This window comes from Molothrus aeneus, chromosome 17 (genome assembly GCF_037042795.1).
Source record: "Molothrus aeneus isolate 106 chromosome 17, BPBGC_Maene_1.0, whole genome shotgun sequence".
In the NCBI taxonomy this organism is placed as follows: Eukaryota; Metazoa; Chordata; class Aves; order Passeriformes; family Icteridae; genus Molothrus; species Molothrus aeneus.
This window is the reverse complement of record NC_089662.1, coordinates 15,091,454-15,115,197: the sequence shown is the minus strand read 5'-3', so window position 1 is coordinate 15,115,197 and position 23,744 is coordinate 15,091,454. Positions and strand designations below refer to the sequence as shown.

At 42.5% G+C, this 23,744-nt stretch overlaps 1 protein-coding gene across 2 annotated transcripts in view; it reads right to left on the bottom strand.

Moving 5' to 3' along the window:
• Window positions 1-23,744, bottom strand: part of PREX1 (phosphatidylinositol-3,4,5-trisphosphate dependent Rac exchange factor 1) — a 120,431-nt gene that overhangs the window by 49,146 nt on the left and 47,541 nt on the right. For both annotated transcript variants that reach the window (XM_066561756.1, XM_066561757.1), the window contains exons 2-7: window positions 20,056-20,127; window positions 15,697-15,819; window positions 11,034-11,138; window positions 8,104-8,205; window positions 1,917-2,078; window positions 1,375-1,508 (exon numbers count right to left, since the gene is read on the bottom strand). In XM_066561756.1, coding sequence (XP_066417853.1) covers window positions 1,375-1,508; window positions 1,917-2,078; window positions 8,104-8,205; window positions 11,034-11,138; window positions 15,697-15,819; window positions 20,056-20,127 — 698 coding nt within the window. The remainder of the gene's footprint in view (window positions 1-1,374; window positions 1,509-1,916; window positions 2,079-8,103; window positions 8,206-11,033; window positions 11,139-15,696; window positions 15,820-20,055; window positions 20,128-23,744) is intronic.

Here is a 23,744-nt window from a genome sequence, read left to right as displayed (position 1 = left end):
CGAGAAAAACAGCTTCTAAGAGCTCTGAAGGAGTAGAAGATTAGTATCAAATTAACTGGGATTTTTAAAGGAATGGTTTCTGTTAAAAAACACACACATTTTTGAACTCTGTTTCATACAGAATTTTGGACTTTGGTAAATCTGGTAAAGGGTCCAAGTGAAGTGTTTCCTTTCCTATGCATCATTTCAGAGTCAGAATGCTTCAGGTAGATAACATTTTAAGTATTTTAAGTCTTTTAGATTTAATGCTGCAATTTTTTAAAATTTAAACATCTATATCTCATCTAATTTTAAATGTAGGCATCATCTAATAATTTGTATTTAGGTTGTATAAATTCGGCATTATAAATTATAAAAACACGAAAAAGTCTGAACATTACTGAAATTAGCTTTCACAGCTTAATGGTTCCAAAATTTCCTGGGGTGGTGGGGGGGGAGGGAAGCAAGAAAGAAAAATTTTTAAAAAGTATTAAAATACACAAATTTTGAGAAATTAGAATTTTCTTTGGAGAGAATACTGGTTTTACAGAATTTCTGATTGGGTTGGCTGTTCTATTTGGCCATCACCAGTAAGAAAGTCTAACTTGAAGCAGGGGGATTGTATTACAGGAAAGGGAGGTAGAAGAGAAGGGAGTGCAGAAAATGCATTTTAAGTTCAGAACAGACCAAGACATGAGAATGAGACTGGGGTTGTGAAGGTGAAAAGCTCAGGAACAGAAATTCCATATTTTTGCTGCAGAAGCAAGTTGCCTTCTACTCTGCCAATGCTATTTTAATTACAAGCAGCAGGTTTTAACAATATTTAAGGTTTATCAGGTGGGATGGTGCAAAAAAATTACCAGGATAAGAAAGGAGGACAACAGACAGAGCACAGGGGTTGTAAATACTGACAGCAACAGCCAAATCTTTATCTCTTTCCCACTCCCTGGGCCCTGCATCTATTTTATGTTTGCTTAGTCTTCCACTTTCCCCTATCTTGGCTTTTTATCATTTTCCACATCACCCTCTTATGCTTAGCATAACTTCACAATGTAAGCTGGCACCTTCACATAATTCCTGGAGATGCAGCTGCCCTCAGAAGCTTTTTGTCTGTAAGAACTCACCCTGAGCTTTAGCTGCACTGTTTTAACTCCTCTTTGGTCTGCACACTTCTCAGAGGGGCACTCTGATACTGCCTGGAAAATTGATCCTACCACATAGTGACTTCTCTCTCCTATTGCCTAAGTGATAGAAATAGTCAAGAACAGAGGAAATTTCCACCCATGACTCAGCCCTACAGAAGCAACAGAGAATACAGTGAATGATCAGTAAATGATCACAGCTTCTTCCTACAAATCTTCTGAATGGTAAAACTGAAAATACAGAGGGACTCACCTGGATTTCCTCTTGCAATATACCAGGAGATTATCAAATAGAAAGAACATTCTCTCCTGGATGTTTCCTGCTGAGATTTTTAACAAAGACCCTTGCAGCAAGAGCTGTGTGCAAATATCTGTCAGATTTGACCCCTGAAACATAAAAAAGAAATTAACTTTTCTTTATGAGTGCACAATGAAGAACTTTTACTAACACACCCTTATTTTATCTGCCATTAAACTGTGAAATAACTGATGCACTCATAAGGATTTCACCCTTATAAGTGCATCAGTTTCAAGTGAGATCTACCCATTAGAAATGTCAGCTCTGTTCTAGCTCTAACACTTTCCTCTCTTTCATAATCTTCTTGTTCGGCTACAATTTAGCACCAGCCTGCACACACAAATACACTCTAAATTCCAAATTCCTCTGAGTGATGCTGCCCACACCTTCAAGAGTGTTTACAGGTCACAAAAGAAACAGAAATCCCTTTGCACAACATGAGTCATGAAACTGTGCAGTTAACAGCCTCCAGGGAGCTTGCTGGTCCTGCATCCTACCTCCCATCCTTCAATATGGGACTGCAACTGTTCAAGGGCTTCCAGTTTCTCCATCTGTCTCTTGGTCTCGTTGATATTTGTACAGACTGTCTTCATTGCCTGCAGTGCATTCTGGACAGCTGGGTGATCAGGATGCTTGGAGGGAGTCCTCTTAGCTAATTCCTTATAAAAAAAGAGAAAACATGGAAACTGAGAAGTGGTTCATGGAAAGGTTTGAGCATTAGCAAGCAATCCTGCAAGAAAATGTCAGAACCATTGCAAAACTGAAGAGCATTTGGAGGCATTTTACTGCAGCTGCTGTTCTCTATTCTCCATGTGTACAGGGTTAATATGAATGCTGTTAAATAAGTGAGGCAATTGCTCATATTAAATATTAAGAGAGCTACATTAAGAGAGCTCAAGTATGTTTTGCTGTGTCAGATATGTTTACTTTGTATGTTTAGAAGGCTGGGGCATGTGTCCTGACATTGAGACAAACAACACCTCTGCTCTGAAGGAGTCCACAGGAGTCTCTGCTTCACTTGTGTCAAGGCACAACAGCCCAGTTAAGCCCTGTCCACTGAAAAACAGCAGAGGCAAAACCCAGCACCCTCAGCACCTGACAATATTAACGAGTTTGGCAAAAGGGGCAACCACTGTCAACTCACAATTAATCATTTTTTTATATCAATAGTATTTCATAGTCAGCCACAACTGAATAAGAATACATTAAAGAAATCTAAAATGTGGCTGGTAATTTAACCTTGATACATAATATGGTGTTTAAGACTGAAATACTTAACTTTCTCACTATCTTTTGCCCCAACGTGTTATTTGGTTGTTTAAAAGTCCTGTGCTCTGAATTGCATCATTCTGCACAAGACACAAGAATGAATTTGGATACAGCCAGAGAGCCTGCCCAGTACTGCGATCTGAATGGAGCTAGACTGCTTCCACCATTCTGTGATTTACAGAGTAACAGATGCACAGGAAAAGGAGGCTCCCTGCTACAAATGTCAGTTGATATCAAAATGAAATTCCCTGTCGAAGTCTTCACTCTACTTTTGCTGAAAGTGAGGCAAGAAAAGTAAATGCTCAAAAAGCAAAGGCAGGAGACAGATGTTACACTTTGGTGACACTAGCCTCTGTGATTGCCACACAGATTACTCTCACTAAAAATCAGTGAAGTTCTGCAGCTGCAGTGTCACCCATACTGCACTGGGAACAGGTATGTACACACTAGCACTGTCTAAACATCCCATTCAGAAATATCCCCAAAACACAGAGAAAGACCTCTTCATTCACAGCACGCCCTGCTGCAACAAACAGCATCTTCCCCATGCCAGTCACACGCTGGGAATGCAGGGAGGGTGCTGGGACTGGCACTGCCCTTCCACAGCCCTGTCTGAAGCTGTCCAAGGCAAAGCCGTGCTACCCTGACACTGCCATTTCCCAAAGGAGCAGAGCTCAGCACTTTTGAAACACAGGGAGAGAGCTCTGGGGACTTCTTTCTTTTAGTGACACGTTTATGATGTGTAAACTCTAAGAGCATTTGGCAACATTTTCAAAGGCAGCTGAAAGACAGCCCAGTACGGCAATACCTGGGTAACCCTTATCCTCCACAAAGCCCACAGACACTGCTGTCTGGAATTGCTACCTCCTGTACTGCAACTTGTGTGCTAATAGGGTCAGGAAATAAGGCTGCTGCCAGTTACAGAGAACTACTTCTTGTCAAGAATTTCTTAAAATAATTCATAAAAGACACTTTTCTTTCTTCTTTTTTTTTAAAGAAGTCTCTGACATCCTTCCCCATGTCCTCTCTCACTGCACAATATTGACTGTGTACTTCAAACTGACAGCAAATACACTTCGCAGCTGAAAGTTACACATTCCTCTATTTGAGAAATTCCTTCCTCCTACCTTTATTCTCCTGAGGACACTCAGACATGGCCTAACAGGGACTTTGCCCATGGGCTGCTGACACTGTGCACTGGCTGGTGCAGATCCCTGCTGCCAGGCTGCCCTGCTCTGCGCCACAGCCCCAGAGCCGCGGCCCTCGCTGGCCTCCTGAGCCGCACAGATTCACAGAGGAAACAAGAGACAACACACTCCTTTATCAGTTCAAAAAGTTAAGTTAATCAACAGTTCAGCTCCAAATGTGCTAAAAAAGAAAAAAAAAAGGCAACAAAAACCCAAACCACCTTTCTGTAAACATATATGTTCCTGGCAGTTTTATACTTGAATTTTACAGTTTGTAATATTTGCCTGTACTAAGCAGAAAATAAATGATACCTCAAACTTCCTCTGTGTGCCTGCAAATCACAATATTTTTTTTTATTCTGTGTACTGTTAAAACTTGTAATTTATGTCAATGTGTCTGCAGGGTAAACACTTGACAAGTAATGGTGGATCAGATAAAATAGATTAGCTTCAATATGCCACTGAACCTACAACATATGCTAACTTAAAATGCAATAAAAATGTTTCTGGTTTTATAAATATCAGCAGTTATTTGTGATTTTATATATGTGTGGGAGAAAAAAGCATGATTTATAAATTGACAGTGCTCCTTAGAGTTCTTTAAGGAATAGGCAATTTTTAATATTATGCTACATAGAATTGGATTTCAACCACACAATGTCATGAACCTAAGAGCAACACAACTTTTCTTGGAGGAGGGAAGGGGGGGAGAAAAAGCCAATCCTCCAAAGATAAATATATTCAATTACGGCCAAATAGAAGTTTCTGTTTCTTGAACAGCTACAAGAGGAATGGAGAGGTGAGGGAGGCAATAGGGTAAGCTTCCTTCATCCTGTTCTGTATCCACACCAGTGGCTTCCCATCTTTCCTTTTCCAAGTGCAGGCAGTGATTCATGAAGGCCTGTGTATGCCTCACTGCTGGGCTTTCCTTTCCAGGGCATTCTGACTCTGGTGACTCCTCTCTGCATTCAGGTTTTTCTGCCCCTCCCAGGGCCAGAAAAACTCTTCTCCACATGAAGCAATACATAATTGCTGTCCTTATTGCCCATGGAGTTGTATGCCCTCAGATGTTTTTAAAGGATCAGAAGTGGAATGTGCATTTCTGGCTGGAGTCTGAGCAAATCGTCAGCAGAGCAGACCCCAGGCAAGGTCCAAGCCCTGAGAGCTCTGGGCTCCCAGGAGCAGCAGGGTGCGGCTGTCATGTGCTGCGCATTCCTCCTGTGCCAGAGGAAGGAGACAGAAGTGACTGTGCCTAATCCCCACACGATGGTGTGATTAACTCATGATTACCACTGCCCCAGGGTTTGCTTCTTGCTGACAGAAATGCTCTTTATTAAGGGGAAAAGACTATTTTCTTTCAGAGACTGGTTTACACAACAGCTGCTTCTACTCTTAAGCAGTAGAGTTGAGACTAGTTAATAGAGTTCCACAATTAGCAGAGACAGAGCTGCCTTCAACCAAACCCCCGTGCTAGAAGATCTGCTCGGCAAGTTCTCCAGCCACCCACTCGTGCTGTGTGTCCTTCATCTCTGCTACCTTCCTTCTTCCCAAAAACCAATGCCCATCACAGTCAACAGTTTCATTTTGCTTGAGTCTAGTCCAAGCCCCTTTCTCAGTTATAAGGAACTAATTTACTGACTGACAAATTCTACACTAATTTTCTTGTATGCTGTCTGAAGCAGACAAGAACTGCATTGGGGCACAAATACTAATATTGTTATTTCTCTATTTGTACAGAGATTATGAAGTGCCATAGCTAAGTTTGAGTCCCATCCTTCAAACCACACAAAAGGCTTGCAAATTAGACAGAGAAAAAGCAAGAAAAATTGTAAAACTCAAGCCCCCAACCCCAATCAAAAAAACCCCAACAAACCCCACCCACAAAAAAAAGATCCCACTCTCTCCCCCTTCCCTCCAGAGAAAATCCCCAAACTGAAAAACACATCCAAAAACCTGTTTACAGTCAGGCACTTCAAAGCTGCAATGTTTGTGTCACAAAAAATGGGAAACTATAAATAAAATTGAAACGTATTGGCCACCATCATCTGGATCATTGTTCTGTCTCCATCATTTGTTAGTTAAAAAACGCAAACAGCTTCATCAGAGCATGAGAAAATGTAAGGTCACGTGTTGCAGGATGGTATATTTCATTGGAAATTACTGCAATGCTTACAGTGGATCAGCACTTGGAGATATTCTAGTGTATTATTCCTAATTAAGTAACTTAAATCAACTCCATGCCAGATTTTATTGTTCTGAAGAAGAACACATATACATGTTATTAAGTTGTTACAGTATTTAAAATATGTGCCTTACCTTACTACTTCAGTTTACTTTCCAACACAGTCGAGTCTGAATTACCTTGTGCATACTAGCTTTATCAAACCCACCTACTTGGCTACATTAAATACTTACATTAGACAAGGTCATATCAAAGTTACCAGATAATCTGCATGTTCACAAACTCTTGCTGAAAACAAAGTAAAAGAGGAAAGTAGGCTAGCTTTGGTCTAAGACTTTTCTCATCAACTGGAATACAATAGTATCTGTTTGCCCTGGGAATTAGATAAAGCAACATCCAATCCCCATGAATACAAAAGAGCTATTTCAGGAGCCATAACTGAAGTTCAGTAGCAAAGGGAGAGCAAACACTTAATTTGAAGGTTGTGCTATTTTTAAATCTATCTCTTTTTTTCCTTGTTTGGAGAGCTCCATTTTCCTGGTCAGCATAAATAGAATCTGGCTGTGTTTTCCCTTAAGTGTTCTCAAGTCTGAGACATTTGTGTCTGCTCTGGTAATTTAATGCTAGCAACTATCAAATAAGTCTTGACTGGGACACAACTTATTTGCTATGAATTCACTACCTTTGAGAATCAGAATCAATCACACTTTATAATGCTCACTGATATTTTCTGAGCTGAACAACTCCTAGTGTTATGGTATTATTTCACTGACTGAGGCAGATTTGTTGCCTACTGAAAACTTAATTCTTCTTTGCTTTTTCTTAAAACTTTTATTTCCTATCCAGGAAGTTTCAACTAGTGTGTGATCTTTATCATCCTGTACACAAGAAGAAATCCATAGCAAAATGGAATGCAGCCCCACAAGATGCCCCGTCACAGCCCCTGCCTGCAAGGCTGTTTGTTCAACAGGTACACACGGGTCTGGCTCAGCAGCCCCAGGACCAAGCGTAGGCACAGGGAGGGCAAATTCATCTTTACCCCACTGTGGCTAGAAAGCAAGAAACTCTGTTTCAGTCTTCATCTTGGTGGTATTGGCTTTGGCTTTCAAAGAAAGGATGCTTGGTCTCCAGGAGTTTTGACATACATTCATCACAGAATTCTTACTTTCTTCCAGAACTCATAAAGGGACATTTCTTTCAAAATAGGAGGGAAAGTATTTCTATTTTTTTAAATTATTTTTCTTTTAGTAAACACAGTGTGGCTCTAGCTGAGGAAGAGATTGACATCATGGAAGATTGATGGCTGTTAGCCACAGAGTATCTACCAGGCCACTGGGGGATGCAAGCTTTCCTAGAAACTGCTTTCTCCTTTTCCCTCTTCTTGTCCCCACCAGGCAGGTGACCCAGCCCTGACCAGGAAGGATGAGAGGCAAGTTAGCCCTTTTCAGGTCCTTTATGCTTTATCTTCTCTGGCAAGAATATTAGCAAGGGGATCAATTAGTGCCACATACCATAGTCATTTCTGGATTGACACCCCCACATTGGGAACTCATCTGAGACAACCAAAGAGTTTTCAAACAAGCTGCCAAACAGCTGTCCGAAGATACAGGATTTCAATCATTACTGACCTGCTCACCATTAAACTAGAGACCTTGTAATGAGAAATATACCCCTTTAAGAGTCCCCAGAGCCATCCAGTCCCCCAGAACACAGGCACAATTCTAGCTGAACTCAGCTTTACAGGAAGTGGCTGCACAGCCTGCACAAGCCTTAATAAACATCTGAAGAACACTGAAGTCAAAAGGCTTTGGTTAGTCAGTAAGTCACCCTGTCTGCTCTACCCAGACCATAACAGGATTTAGCAGCCTGCCAGCATCAGGCAGCTTTTTGGCTGTACCCATAAAAAGCCATTTTCTTCAGAGAAAATCCAACTTTCAGAAGCGTAAATCAGGAAAGCCATAGTGGCAACAAAAGTCAGGGCTAAAAAAAAGCAGAATCACTCCAAGAATAAAACAATCATCTGGAGAAATACTTTCTCTGGTTTACCTTGAGCAGAAGAGGATATTTGCAAATTCTCTGAATTGGAGTCAGCAGATAACCCTCTAGTGGAATGTCTGTTGTCTTTCTGCCTCCCAAGAGCATGCAACCCTATAATCAAAAAAAGAAACAAATGTTACCTCAGACATAAAGCTTTCAGGTGATTTTTGACACAATTTTGTATTTCTAAAACACGCCTTATGGTGAGAAAGCACTTTACTATACCTAAGGTACAGGAAATGGCATTTCATTCACCATACAGTCATCAAGTCTGACATACAGCCATCGAGTCTGCAAAGTTCTGCAGGCATCAGCAAAAGAAAATTTGCAGTGGATAACAATGGCTGTGCAGAATGGTATCTTCTCAGAGAAATACTATACAGCTGGTGACTCAAAAACTATTCCAACAATATGATGGCAAACAGCAAACCTAGATGGACCATTACTTAAAATAATCCAATTTACCTCCACAATAGATACGACCTGTTGTATTTGTTCGCTATGTAAAGTTGTATGCTGTTGAAGGCTAAAATAAAGCCTACTAACTAGTAATCATGTAATTAACTTTAGTCCAATTGTTATGTTTGAACTGAACTGGAATTGAAACAAATTAGTCATCTGCATAACATCCACCAGTCCTCTGGCAAAACATTATGCCTGAGCACAGCTGGACAAACACCCTGGGCACACTGGCTGGCTAACCAGCACACACGGAACTTCTCCACAGATTATGGAAATTCATTTCTCAGGAATGATATAGAAAGGGACTTTAAGAACAGGGGATGACAGTGGGAAAATAACAACCCTTCTAGTCCTTGAACTGTCCTTAATTTGTAACAATAATCTGTAATCTTTTTTTGAAAAATCAATACTGCCCTACTGTAAGCTTTTTACACATTCCCTGATGATTCTACTATTGGCTGCTGCCAGAGACAGGTAAGAACTTCAGGTGGCCTTCAAGTCTATTTCAGATAAACTATGTCCACATTCCTATGCTCAACCATGAATATGGACTTTGCTCCAAAAGTCACTCCAGTTGCAAACCTGTCCTGTCCACACAGAAGTTGAACTTTAAATGCAGTTCAGCCAAGAAGTGCCTGCTTTGAGGCATCACCAGTAGTGTTTTCCCCTGTGAAATGTGTGCTGTGGCTCAGACTCAGAAATTTAGTGAGCTTTCTGGCTGTAGCTCTTCAATTCTGCTCTTCAAGGAATGTTCACAGGCATCATACATTAAATCTCCTTAGTCCTAACTGGTATTTTTAAGAGACAATTGTCTGTAAAATAACCTGTCCCCAGGCTATTCTAGATCTGTGGCATTGGCTACCCAGCTCACAATGCTCCCTGTCCAATTTCCAAGTCTCAAGTGATTCAATCCTTGCCATCTCTTCTTTCAGCCCTCTCTCTAGCTCTGGGCTCAAAACTGCCCTTTAACACTTACTGACTTTTCAGACACATTCTCACATTCTATGTTTCAGCAGCTGTGAGGGGGCAATTGGGCCAAATCTATCCTCACAAGTAAAGCTTTGTACTTTAGTGCTGCCTTCTCTGCATAATAGCATTGTAGCACTGGTTTGGGAGCAGAGAAGGGAAGGGAGGCCTGGAAGAAACTACAGCACCACAGCTAAGCAGACACATCAGTGCAGCCCTCCTTCCCATATTCACTGCAATTTTAAGTCTCTTGGATTCAGGTGCTGCAGCAAGCCACAGCAGACAGTGTGACATCTTTGTTGTCCCTCGTAATCAGTTTGCCAGCTGCTGTCTCTAACACAAACAGAAAACTTTGTCAATTCAGTGGAAGTGGACAACATTCTGAAGGTTGGGAAGGACAGGGTTAACATGCACCTTCCCTCACCTTTCTCATTGGTTTCCCTCAGCAGAAGCACCCAAAAAAACCTCAGGAACAAGGTAAGGGTCATTTAATAATTAAAAGTAATGGTTTAATAAAGTTCATTAAAACTCAGACGTGACAAAGAGACTCTGCCTACGCAACAGCACGAGAGTAGGCTCCCTCTGAGGCCTGTATCTTGTGGCTAAAGGAATGCTCTGGTCCTGCTTGTGACTGATGTTTATATGGAAGTTTTCTTTTGATGTACTACACTGGGAAAGAACAGAACTTTCACAGCAAGAAAAAAAAAAAAGGAGCAGAAAGAAAAGCAAGTCCTTTGCAAGAAAAACAGTCTTTATTTCACTTCACAGAATTTACTAGGAAAAAAGCTGATGTGACAAATTATTCCCTCACCTATGTGCCACCCCCGTTACAAATGCCACTCCTCCGTGGTCAAGAAACAAGACATTCAAAAATCAAGCAGAATTCAGATGAAAGTAAAGAGGAGAAACAACCAAGAAAGGAAAGTAAGGAATGCAGCAGTAGAAGGCAGTGCCCACTGACTGTTTGTCCTTCCAGTCCAGCCTCTAAGGCGTGCTTGAAGGCTATATGGCCACAGTCCCTCTTTGGATGGGAGTTAGGTTACTTTTGATTTAAGCAGCAATGATGCACTCAAAACAATTCATCCGGACTACATTTCTTGCCCACAACTGGATTCATGGAGAAAAGGGTGACAGAAGCAGGTCACATTTTTTTCATTAGCCTGCAAATGGTGAATTGGTCAGAGAACTGAGCAGGGGATCAAATCCAATGGGAACTAGCCTCAGTCTCACTGCTGACTTATTGCATTAACCCTTTCATCTGTGCTTGTTTTTTCTGTTGATTTTTTAAAAAGAAAATCCTCCTTGTTTCCACTGCTATCACTCCTGCTGGTACTGCTCAGTTCTGTGCCTCAAGTCATCAGTGATTTCAGTGCTCCTCCACCCTGAGTGCTCCATACCTGGCAGTGGGTAATACCTGCAAAATGCCCAGCATTCCTGGGATACCAAGGAGTTATTATGAGCACAGGGCAAAGTCAGATCATTGAGTCAAGAGTGCTAGAGAAGGTGCTTACCAGAAGGAATGTTCTCACTGTGGGGATCTTGTTCAATTCCATCAGCAGTCTGAGTGCCTTCTCATGGTTGCTACAGTACTCCTCATAGACAAAGAATTTGTCTTTCTGCAAGGAAAAACAAAGTGACTTATTGACTCAGACACCATTGGAGAGATTATTTTGCCGCAGTCTGCTACCAAATTCTTTATAAACAGAGGTGGACTCCAAGTGGCATTAGCACTGGAGTTTTCAGGAAGTGTGTGACACTCTTAATGTGAGTAATGTATATAGGTTCTCACTAATTCCTGACTTACTGTTGTAAGTTAACAGAGACTCTTCTGAGCACTGCGACATTCAGCACTTTTCCTCTTAATGCTTCACTGAGATCATTGGTATTCTTTCCTGAAAGGAGGAATTTTGCTATCTTGGGAATACTTGCATGTATGTCAGGATATTCCATGGAAGTAGCCAGAAGCAAAACAAAGCCAGGAGCAAGGGGGCTCACCGCTCCAGCAGGAGGAAGAAAGCCAAGTGGAAGAGCCAAGGCCTGAAAGAAGCTCTGAGATCTGGAGGGGAACTATAAAGCAGTCAGCTGGAAATCCCCTGCCTTTCAGGGGATGAGAAGCCAGCCCCCAGTAGGTTGGCTGAAACAAGCAGCAGACAAAACTTAACAGATATATATAATAGTTTCTGTAACTGGAAGAATTTCACCAAATACACACCAAATACTCAACATATTACAGATAATAAAGGAAGGGAAGGGTAGCTTCACAACTAGATTGAGCTGCTAACACTGGGACATGTCACACCCACCAGCACATGCTGGAATGAAATCCCCTGTTAAGAAATGAAGGTCAGCTGGCAGGTCAGGGTCAGCAAGTTCTGCTCTACTGAGCTTCAGATTCAAAGACAGTGCAACTCCTTCTACCTAAAATGATCAGAGATGCTGAACCCATTGCAAACACTAGATATCTGGAAACACTGGAGTGATTCACAAAAGAAGCAGGAACAACTATTTCCATGCTGAGCAGATACAGCAAGAGCTGAGTTGATCCTCTCAAAGCTGGGAGGAAGAGCTGAACTTTCAGCAGCTATATTCAGAGCTTCCACCATTGCATTCACCAGAATAAAAGGAGGGTCATGAGATTGTATTAGGCTTTAGGCAAAATGAATGATTCAGAAGCCAAAAAACATTGGTTTTGAGTGCTTCTCAGGATAGCACTTTATTTCCTGGTTCAGGTTGGCTTCTATGCCATAATGCAGCACCATGTGGAGGTACCCAGACAAGCTAGTTTGCATATCAAAAATACTTTCAAAGCATTAGTGTGGTACTCTGCAGGGTAATATGTGAGGCTTTCTCAGAGCACCAAGCCATGTAGCCAATGCCTTCCAGAGTTTGCTGTTGCATTCACAGCAGGATTCTGGTCTGAAAACGTTCTATCTGAACCTTTTAATCTCCCCAGAATTTGGAAGTTAATTTTTTTGAGTTTTGATTGGAGTCCTAGCACTCTTAGAGCCTCCTGTGTCAGCTGAAGGTACTTTCAGCATCTAGGTACTTTTAAGACTGCCCACAGTGATCCAAGCAAAGAACTACTGCCAGCTGAAGGAGTTTGGGAAAACATGGGACTGCAGCTGCATCACTGGGTATTCCCTTTGCTATTGTCATAAGGAAAAGAAATTGCATTTATATTAGTTTAGGAGAATTTGACATTCTGGTCAGATGCTCAGTGGTAGATATACAGGTTCAGAATCTGTAAAATGCTTTTGGGTTTGGTTTAATTAATTTTTCCTTTCCTTGTACTTCAAAAGAAAGAACTGAGAATAAATAGATGTATGTCCAAACACAAGAACAATGGTACAGAGCAAATAAAACAACAGCCACAAAGGGTATGGTGCAAAGAGATGGAATGCAGATGTTCAGGACTTTTATCCTTCAGCAGCAGCCATTCATGTTGCTATTGGGGTGCAATACTGGGAAGCTGCAAAGAAACAAAAGTTTCTGACCACCAGATGCAGGAAAAGGCAGGCCTGGGTCCACAGCACAACAGAAAAAAGGCAACAGGATTGTTGTCAACCATAAAGACAGGAGAGTTACAGAGTAGAACAGACATAGAAGTTTTTCCCACATCTCCACTCACTTCTCAGCTCCCTGGATGCACACAAGTACCATGCTTGACACCAAAACCAGCAGTCATTAACACAGAATCGTCTGTTCCATCAGTGCACACAAATATATCACTGCTCAGGTTTCTGACTGCAGCTTTGAGTGCCTGGAGTTTGGGAGGCTATATTTATATGATGACAAAATCCTTTTGCTAAAGCTCAAGACAGTACAATAATTATACACACACCAGAGTGCTTTCCTCAAGTCTTTCCCAGCTGTACCCCAGGCCATTGACCCACAAATATGAGAACTATGCTTAAAATTACTCCATGTCTGAAGTGTTTCATTTCCTCTCTGGGTGATACTCAGTCCTAGGCTCTATGGTAGCCTGGTGAGGAAATTATCAGTTACATAATTACAGACGTTAGCCCAGGAATTCTGAACCTGCAGTTGCTCTAGGTTAAAGTGCAATTATGGTCAGAGATGTGACCAGATAAAAATGGCACTTTCTTACTCAGCAAATCTGCTGGATACACAGCTAGACCTTCTGTTTTAGTGACAGAAGCAAGACTGTACTGTTCTCAGTTTGGTTAAAATAAGTCTTTAACCATTAGTTTATTCTCCAAACATATTATTTTGGATCCGTTAGTACTGCCCACAAATTAATGCAAATTTGAAAACCATTCTGACTAGAAAAAAGCAAATAAGACATGTAGAAAACCGCAACATTTTATTTGAACATATTTTTAACAAAGCATGGCATTTTCTTGTTTCAAGCAGGCTGAAACCAACCTTGTCAACATCAAAAACCTGAACAGAAGACATAATTCTCAATGAAACAATATCCCCGATGACTTAGACAGTAAAACTGATCACTCATGCAACATTGCTCCAAAAAATGAGCATAACACACATTTCCCTAGAACAAGATTCTAGCTATTACATCCCCAAACCTCTAGCAATATGGCAATATCAGAAACAAAGGATCAGACCATTCTCTGCCCTTCTGCTCAGTCACAGTCACACCCTTTCCTGCCCTGCAAAAGCGAGCCTGCGCTCACAAGGTGTGGTCACTCCACTGTCAGCCCACGTGCCCTCTCTGAGACATGTCTCACATGCTCTTTTTGTTTAAGGCTGTACACTGGATTTGGAATGAATACTCAAGGATGTTCTGCATCACCTGTTGCAGTCACACTGTACCGCAGCTCCAGAGTAAACTCTAGCACCTACCATCAGACAATGAATTTCTGATCACCCAACCAAATGGAGTACAGTAGGGCAGACAATGTCTGTCTTCTGACACAAAACAATTTTTCACACCTGAATATCAGAGCAAGCACATTTCATCGTCTCTTATAATATTTCAAAAAGACAATATGCAATAATTTCTTTTTTGGAATTCTTGCAAAATCTGCTTGCTTGCTTGCTTTAGGTGTTATTCAAGACTTGAATCCTTCTGAACTAAAGGTCCTTGGGACAATATTGGGCCCGTAACAACTACCATCCCTTGATGTATTCAAAAAAGGTGTCAGTGTGGCACTTGAGCACACGGTTTAATGGTGAACATGGTGGTGGTCCTGAGACTTGATGGTCTTAAAGGTCTTTTCCAACCTTAATGATTCCATAATTCTATAAAAGCAGTGTTCTGTTTCTGAAGGCTGGTGGATCGTTGCCAAGTAAGGCTCTTCTAGGCCAAGACAGACCAGGAAAAGTCTGGCCTATGCAGACTCTAGAGGACATTAAGGATACACAAATCTCATGAAGTGGACCCAAGCACTGCATGGGTTGCAGCTGCAAGGGCTGCACGGACACCCAGGCTGCTGCAACCCATGACCCCAGGCTGCTGCAAGGGCTGCATGGACACCCAGGCTGCTGCAAGGGCTGCACGGACACCCAGGCTGCTGCAAGGGCTGCACGGACACCCAGGCTGCTGCAAGGGCTGCATGGACACCCAGGCTGCTGCAAGGGCTGCATGGACACCCAGGCTGCTGCAAGGGCTGCACGGACACCCAGGCTGCTGCAAGGGCTGCATGGACACCCAGGCTGCTGCAAGGGCTGCATGGACACCCAGGCTGCTCCAACCTGTGACCCCAGGCTGCTGCAAGGGCTGCACGGACACCCAGGCTGCTGCAAGGGCTGCACGGACACCCAGGCTGCTGCAAGGGCTGTTTGGGCAGGGAGCATGAACATCACACACCCCTGCCTGCAATACCAGGCAAGCACCTGCAGGAATACTGTTTCTGAGGCACTTAAAATTGTGCTGCATTTTTGAAACTTTTAAAACAAAAGCAGACAAATTCTCAGCAATAAAATGTGATCAAATGGGTGAGAAAAAAATGAAAAAATTCAACAGGAAAGGGAAGAGTTTCTAAAAATATATCGTTGTTTAGCTCAGCTTGATGTGGTGTCCATTGTTCTAGCCTCATTCACAAGTTTTTTCCCACCCTACCTTCAACTTTCATACAAGACACACATTGTCGTAGCATTGCTACAAGCCTTAGAGATTAGGGCTTGCTAAGGGGCTGGAGAGCTTATGACAGGAAACTGTATTTTCAGATAGCATTAAGTCATTGTACTTACAAATTTTAAGAAAACATTTCCCAGTTCATGCTGAGACTGGGGTTCTGGTTGCAAACAAAATTCCAGAGCAGCCAGGAACTCCTTGTGAACACCAAGAATGTCTTCAATGTTAGAAAATAAGATCTGAAATATAAGGAGAAAAAACATTGCTCGTTTTTAATATATGTCAGTGTTTTGTGCTAAGTACTAATGCCGAAATACTGTGGAGCTCTAGACTTACCATGAGAGGATCCAGAGCTCAGACAGGGACTTGTAAAGAATGAATTACACTGTATTTGCCCCTTTCCTAGCCCCCTATAAAATCTTTATTGCAACTGAAATACCTGCTGTAAATTAAGGTTATCTTTGCAGACCCCTGAGCATGATAAATGCAAGCAACCTCTTTTAAGTCTTGAGAATATTTCCTATGAGAACATCCAGGTAAATGGAACCACAAGGCCAAATTCATTTTGCAGGAGACAGAAGCAGGGAGTAGTTTGCCTTTCCTTCCCATGCATTAGAAATCCCTTTCTGGAAGAAAGGGACTTGAAGGTATCACACACAAGGGTATACCTGTAAATAGGAGACAAGATCTGCCATATGGATCCAGCCTTACACTGCCCAGAGTACAGAATAGTGTACATTTCTCACAAACCTCAAGAGCAGCATTTAGAGTTCCCTTTCACTGACCTCAGTGACTCCAAAAGGCACATGTAGAGGGGAAGAGGTCCCTTGTTCAATCTTGTATTAAAAGGTAATGGTGACAGTTAAATGATCCCTGTGATTAGAATATACATATGCTAAGGGGAATAAACTGCCAGGGTGAAAGATGCTATAAACACATTATTAATCTTGGTCATTTTTGTACAAAATATGAGAAGAAAGTGTGAATCCACGTGTAGGAGATGGAATACTACCTAGAGGGGGGCAGAAGTCCTGACGTGAGGTGACAGCCATCAGTACTGGCAGCCACTGGAGGGAAGGCTAAATGGGCAGAGTAAATCCTGAAGTCTACAGTGGTACACATGTTGCAGACGATGTTTCTATCACATTGCTTTAACCATGTCACTTGCAGAGAGAAGACCAGCAGTGCAGTCAAGCAAGCTTTCACATTGGAAGAAGCCTCTCAGATCTGGCTCAGTGAGCGGGTGGCCCTGAAGTATGCAGCGTGACAGAACCAGCCTTCATCTTCCTGGCATTTACTGTGGGAAGTGATCATGCCTAACATCTCCAAATACTTCCTAAAATGCCTTACTGTAACACTAAACTCTTCAGCTTTATGCAGTGGAACACGAAACTCTTCAGCTTTATGCAGTGCTTCACCAGACATAGCACTGAGTCAGCCTGGTGGCTGGTGATGTGAAGCAATGCAGACAAACAATAATCTGTAAATTAAGTCTAATCATTAAAGTTAGGACTGAAACCTCAATTCCTGGTTTAAAACCAGAATGGGTAGACAAGATCAGGAATTCAAGATCCTCCTCTTTGCACGTAGCCAGGTTCAACTCCATATTTCCATTACTCACAAAGATGGGCAGAGTATTTATCTCAAATTCCTCCTTCAAGCTGACTGCCTGTCCAGAGCAGAGCCTGTTGTATCTTCCATGTCTTTGCTTCTCTCTCCCTTCAGGAATTCTGAGATCGAGTGCTTTGCACCATCATTATTGCCCACTTGTGCCTCAGAGCTCCTTTCTAGCTCTCAAGAAGATGAAAGATTCCAACACACTGAATTTGCACTGGCTGGCTCTGAACCCAAAAAAGGCCAGGGATCTAGGATCCTTTCACTGTTCCCTAAAAACTTCCTGTTCTAATTCAAGTGGAGCCTGCAAGCGCTCTGTCACGTGGTTGAAAGTGATGTGCTGATGCAGTAGCCCTCGCCTGCATTGCTGTGCCAGAAGTGGATTAACAAGTAAGAGGAAAACATCTGTCAGGGATGATTTCATCCTTCAGGAGCAGTCTTCAGGGGTGGTTTTTGATCCAAGGAGTATCTGTGCAAGCTAATGAATTCTGAGGTGATCAGTAAAGCTCTGCTTGCAGCACAATTTGCAGGTAAGAGTCACTTGAAAATCAAGGCAGCAGACAGACCTTGACTGCACATGCTCCTCTACCAAATCCAGTTACCAGCCTTGTGCACACCCGCAAGCTGTACTGCCCTCAAAACTGCTCTATCAGTGAAGTGACAGCAGTGCCTGCTGTGAGCACAGCATAATAGTAACACATCAGGGAGTTATTCTCACATGAGGCACTGAATAAATTCAAACCAATTTTTATGATCTTGCTGCAGCTGTTAGTCACTGGCACGCTTGTAAAATCTGGGCCCAGCACAGGACTCAGTGTGGCCTTTCTGGAGAGGGCTACAGTGGCTAAAGATTAGTGAAATCTCTGGTGCTTAGCACCAGCTGTAGGAGAGAACTGCAAAATAATACTGGAGGCAATAACCCAGCTTATCTTAAAAATCACCTTCTCCTTTTGCTCAGAGGTGAGTGACTGCCTGAATGCCCTGCATTTTCATCAAGGCATTTCTGCACATGAAGAAAGAGAGTAAAGATGCTGCCAAACCATTTTTATAGTCTCTTCTACTGTCAGCCATCTCACAGCTCTCTGGTGACTCAAGACACATAATATCAGCAGGCAGATTATCAGAAGTCCCAACGCCACCTTGCTTTTCCTGGCCCTACCACCTAGGTGGGAGAAAGGAGCGGGAAATGAAAAACAAGTATCTTTCAACTGCAGGAAAGACAAATTATTTGGTATAGCAGGAGATGGGGGGTGGAAAGAGGAGACAATATTAACTCTGGAAACTATGGACACATGAAAACTGTGCCTTGTAATTCTGTTTCACCAGAAATAGGCATAAGCCTTTTTATTACTGAAGGGAAGTTCTCTTACTGAAAGCTGGGTATTGTAATAACAGCAATAAATGAGGTTTCACAGTGGCCTCAAAAAGATCCCCCCAGACATTTCGAGAATGACACAAAAATAAAGTGGTACTTCCCCAGAGGAGTATGAAGCGACTTCAAGTACAAATTCTACTGTACAGGATTTGTAGGCACTGCATCTGATTATGTGGAAGTCAAAATTGATATTCATTTTGATGACATGAATAATGATAGAATAATAATTGTTATCAAGATCAACAAATAGTTGTGTACGTTTATTTTCATGCAGACCTTGGTTTTTGCACGCTTCTATGTACACAAAGTCTACTGTCACTAATCACTTTTCTACTTTTTCTTCAGTCACCCCTAACTCACTCCAGATGCTGGACAGTGACTTTTTGGAGAGTGGGGATTTCCAGATTTGAAGACAGCAAGAGGCTGAGCTCCACAAAGCTGCCAGCGGTCTTGTTCCAGCCCGTTCTGATGCCAGCCAGTCAGTACCACACCTTGCTGGCCTGAAGAACTGACAGCCAAGGTGGGGCTGGAGCCCTGGTGACCCGGTACATGCAGGAAGCCTGGCGCAGGAAACAGAGGAGCCAGCCAGGGGAAACACGCAGCAGCTGCAGCAGCACTGCAGGCGTGACACACCTCCTGCACTGCCCTGCTCCCACAGGCTGATTCGGGAGCTGCAGGACCAAACACAAGTGCAGTAAAGCACCATCCAGTGGCAAACAAACTGCGCTCTGTCCCACTCACCACTGGCTTTCACTTGCCTTTGTGTATGAAGAGGGATTTGGTTTCATGTGCATATGTGTACAAGGTGAGTTTTTTAGCCAAATAACTACAGGAAAGTGTTTTGTGTATTTATGACATTAATGAACAACATGCACCCCTGTCACCACAGGCACTAGAGAAGCCTGTACCTCACAGTTCTCTATGTCCCTTGACTATTGCCAGGGCAAAATTCATTCAGGAACCTCCTCGTGCAAGGATCTCACAATATGTAGACCTCCCACAAAAACCCAAATTCCTTTCCACAAAAACACAAAGGAAAATTCTTGCCTCCTTCTCATAAGCCCTATCAAATTTCTGTTATAGAAAACAGCAGATGCAAATTGGCTACCTGAATACTGTCAAACAAAACAGACAAGGGCCATGGATTCCCTGCCATTCCTCTCAAAAACATTGAAATGGCCCCTCAGTACTCTACTCAGCATTTCACAAATCTTGCCAAAAGTTAGTATTTCTGACAACACTACACTGTTGTCAAATTTTACTAAAATTAGCTGGTGAGATGAAAAATTACTGGAAGATGACAGCTATAAGAATGGGCAAACAGATTGACAGATAAACTGTCAACATGAGCTCCTTTCCTTAGGGAATCAGCTTAATAATAAACATCAATATGACAAGAGGATATCTGATATTCATACCCCTGAATCTAGCCTTTCATTGCAAATCACTTCACCTACCAAGAAAACAAGGAAGACAGAAGAAATACCTTAACATTCTCCTCTGTTATGTACTTCTCAGCTTTGTCCACTGCATTCTGTCGGATCCGGTGAAGAAATGCCTGCAGAGATAAAAGAAGATTTATGTTCAAATTGTTTGATAATAGTTTGATTTCACTCTTTTGTTTCCTCTAGGTTCCCATCAACACAGTTTGGCTGATTACCTTTAAGACTGAAAGAATGTAAACATTTAGGAACTCCCCACCACAGATACCCCAGGCTGCACACAGGCACTACCAAAGACATTTCCTACAAGCTGTTGGGCTTTGCTTGACAATAAATATCTTCTCTTTGTTGAAGCTTTTAGCTTTAATTATCTGTTACTAGCAGTAGACAACAGCAGGGTCCTCCGGCTCCTCTGAAGGATTCCCGTGGCTCCAGGATGCAGCTGTTCCGCCCCGGGGCAGCGTGCTCGGCCCACAGAGGTGTGCGTCAGCAAGGGACTGCAGGAACGAGGAAGGGACAGTCTCACTGCTAGAGCCATGAGCTGGGGCTGGGGACAAGTTCAACAGTCCAGTATGCGGGGAAGGGAAATGGAAATCACCAGACAGTGTCTGTGATACACTGTCCTGTTCACTTTATTTCAGTGGGTTAAAAAAAGATTAAGCAAAGCTAGAACTTTTCACTTAGGTCGGATTTCCCCTTCTCTCAGCTCTGCACAACTCTGGCTTTAACAGCCAAATCAATAAACAGCTGCCAGATACAAATGGACAGTGATCTGAATATCAGCCTGAAAAGCATAACTCTGGCTACTGGAAGTTGGGAGGACCTACTTGCATTTGCACTGAACACACCCACAAACCTATTTGATTCAGTGGAAAGGGTTTAGAAAAGAACACTTCATGAGATTTCCATCTCAAGACTCCACTGGTTTAGCAACTACTGCCTAAAAGGCACTTCTGAACTGAGAGCAGGGGATTTTCCTATCCACAGGCATCAGCAGAGATGGAAATACCTCCAGGAGAGACTGAAGGGCAACCAGGGAGGACAGCATCTGCTGCAATAAACTATGTAACGTCTGCAAAGAAGGGAAGAGAGCTTTTCTCTCTGGTCCTCTCAGTGATTTCTAACTTGCCTCCCGTACAAAGGAGTGAGCCCTGGCGAATGCAGTGAACAAGGATGAAAGAACTTCTCTTACCCACCTGAGAGAGTGAGGGGAAGTTGGTCATGTCTTCGTTTAGGGCACAAAGCAGCTTTGTTACAGCTTGATAACAAAAAGCCTTTAAAAGCTGAACTATTCCTGAGCAAGGTCCATGTCAACTGGTGCACACTCCTCTTTTGCTTTTTCCCTTTTGCCTGCTGGGATCAGAAGCAGCTTACAACCTGTTAAGAAGCGATGCCACTGAACCAAACTTACAGCTTATGGAATGCCTTCACCTCTGCTGTTTTGCTTGGCACACAGTGAACATGTTCCTCTGACTTTCAGCTCTAGAAGGGGCACGTCTCTGTTTCAGCTAAGGCATTGCTCTCTGTCATTCATCAGCCATTCACACTTTACAGGGCAGATACCAGTAAAAAAGACGTTAATTAATGAGGCACAGAGACCCTACATTTGTTTATAGCCCTGGATTTTCAACCCGCTTTTGAATAAATTTCAGGGACCATAACCACATTGTGGCTCCTCTAGTACTGCTAAATAGAAAGATCTTGGCTAGATTCCAGCTAGATACGGAGAACTCGGAGGAGTTTGTGGGGACTAAGAAGTTTGAAGAATAGATTCCTGCATCAAAGGAACAGGACACATGTGCTAGTGACAGAAGGGTTATTTTGTAAGGACCAGCCAGTCCACCCTGCCAATAATCTGGCCAGGAACTGTAGCACGCAGCAGCAGTCAGGGAAGTGCCTGAGATGAAGTGTTCAGCATTATTCCTGATGACAGGAGGAATAGCTGCTGCACTCCCACTTCAGCTCTGGTGTGAGAGCTGAGCATTAGTAACCAGGCATCTGAGTCATACAAGGTGGCACATCATTCTAGACACTCATTCGCTAACAGTAAGCCAGGCAGTGATTTTCCTTGCTTTAATCACAAACATGTTTGGAGACAACAAACCCAACTGAAATGATCAATTAATCTACATAATTAGCAGCTCCACTGGTGACTAATAATTACCTGCACATCAGTCCCAGTATGAAGGGTCTAATAATAGAGAGCTGTATACAGGAAGTGCAAATCACATTAGCTGTTACAGGCCACTCAATAAAAAAGTGGAGACTGTTAATCTAAAAAACAGCTTTTCTGTGATGCTTGTCTGAAAAGACCACGTGATGTGAGCACAAGAAAGGGAGAAAAGAAGATAGGAAAATCAAATGAAAACTAAAAAAGGCATAGAAGCAGAGAGAGGAAGAAGGATGAAAGACCTAGAAGGGAAACAGTCGACTTTGTAGATAGTCCTTCAAATCTCCTACAGCCTCTGATTTGCCTTCATGCGCATGGACAGCAGTCTATCCAGTAATAATAAAACAAGACAGTTACAAAATATTTTGGTCTTACAAATTTAATAGTCTACTTTCTGAAATGCAATTCCCCTCAAATTAACAAAACTTAGTGATGCAGAACAAGTTTGTTCCCCATTTTTCAATACCTACTGAGGTGCAAGAAGAATCTTTTGCAACACAGTCATTCAATTAAAAGTATGAAAACCACAAGCTATTAAACAGCAGCTCACGGAGATAATCGTGCATGTCCCGTTCACATGGCAACACCACTTTCTTCCAAACCACTTCCTGCTTGGAAAAAGCAACCCCTTTCCCAGAGATGTTATTCTGACATTCAGGTCAGCATTTCCCAAACTTCTCCGGTGATTTTTTTTGCGCTGCTTGTTTTATTAGGGTCTAAGCTCATCTGTACCAGCACTAGCCCTCTCGTCACCTGGTGACACAGACTCCAAGATCCATTACACAAGTAGCGTGCAACTATTTTGGGGGAAGGGAGTGCTATGATATTTCATGAGACCTATTGATTTAGCTGGAAAATCAGAGTTATTTGGACCAGAACATCACAAAAGTGATGCCAAAAGAGAGATGGTGGTGGTGGATGAATATTTTAAAAAATTAATCCTATGAATTCATGCCTCTATGTTATTTACATTCCAAAATATTTTGTTACAGAAGAGGAAGTAGTTGAAAAGGTGAAAGCTTGTCCGGTCACTAAAGTAACTGAGACAAATTCTCTCTGGCTGCTCCAACCTCTTCACACTCTACACAACTCATATAGAAATTCAAGGGGTCTGTTCCTTGGCACTTTTCAGAAGGAGCTTTCAGGGACCCCCCAGTACAACCCTTTCCATCCGCAACACCTTCAATCTGTGCAGCAACTAGCCTGCAAGGAGATGTGGAAGCATGGGGGTCAGCTTTCTTAGGAGATCTTGGAAGTATGACCTAGGGACTCTGAAAATCATTCCTAGGACACTGCAAGATGATCACAATCACCCCTCCATTGCAATCAAGAGCAGAAATCTCTGCTGTGGCACGCTCTTGATTTCCTCTTCTCTGAAACTATCAGGTATAACTGAAACAACAACCAACTGCAGATGACTGAGACTGTTGAAGAGCTGAAACTGATGAAGAGGCAACAGAAGTAGGCTCTGCTTCCTTCTATCTTCTTGTTGTACCCTGGTCAGGACTTACAAGGATAACAATTTCACAAAAAGCAGAGATAAGAAGATGGCTGACATCTTTC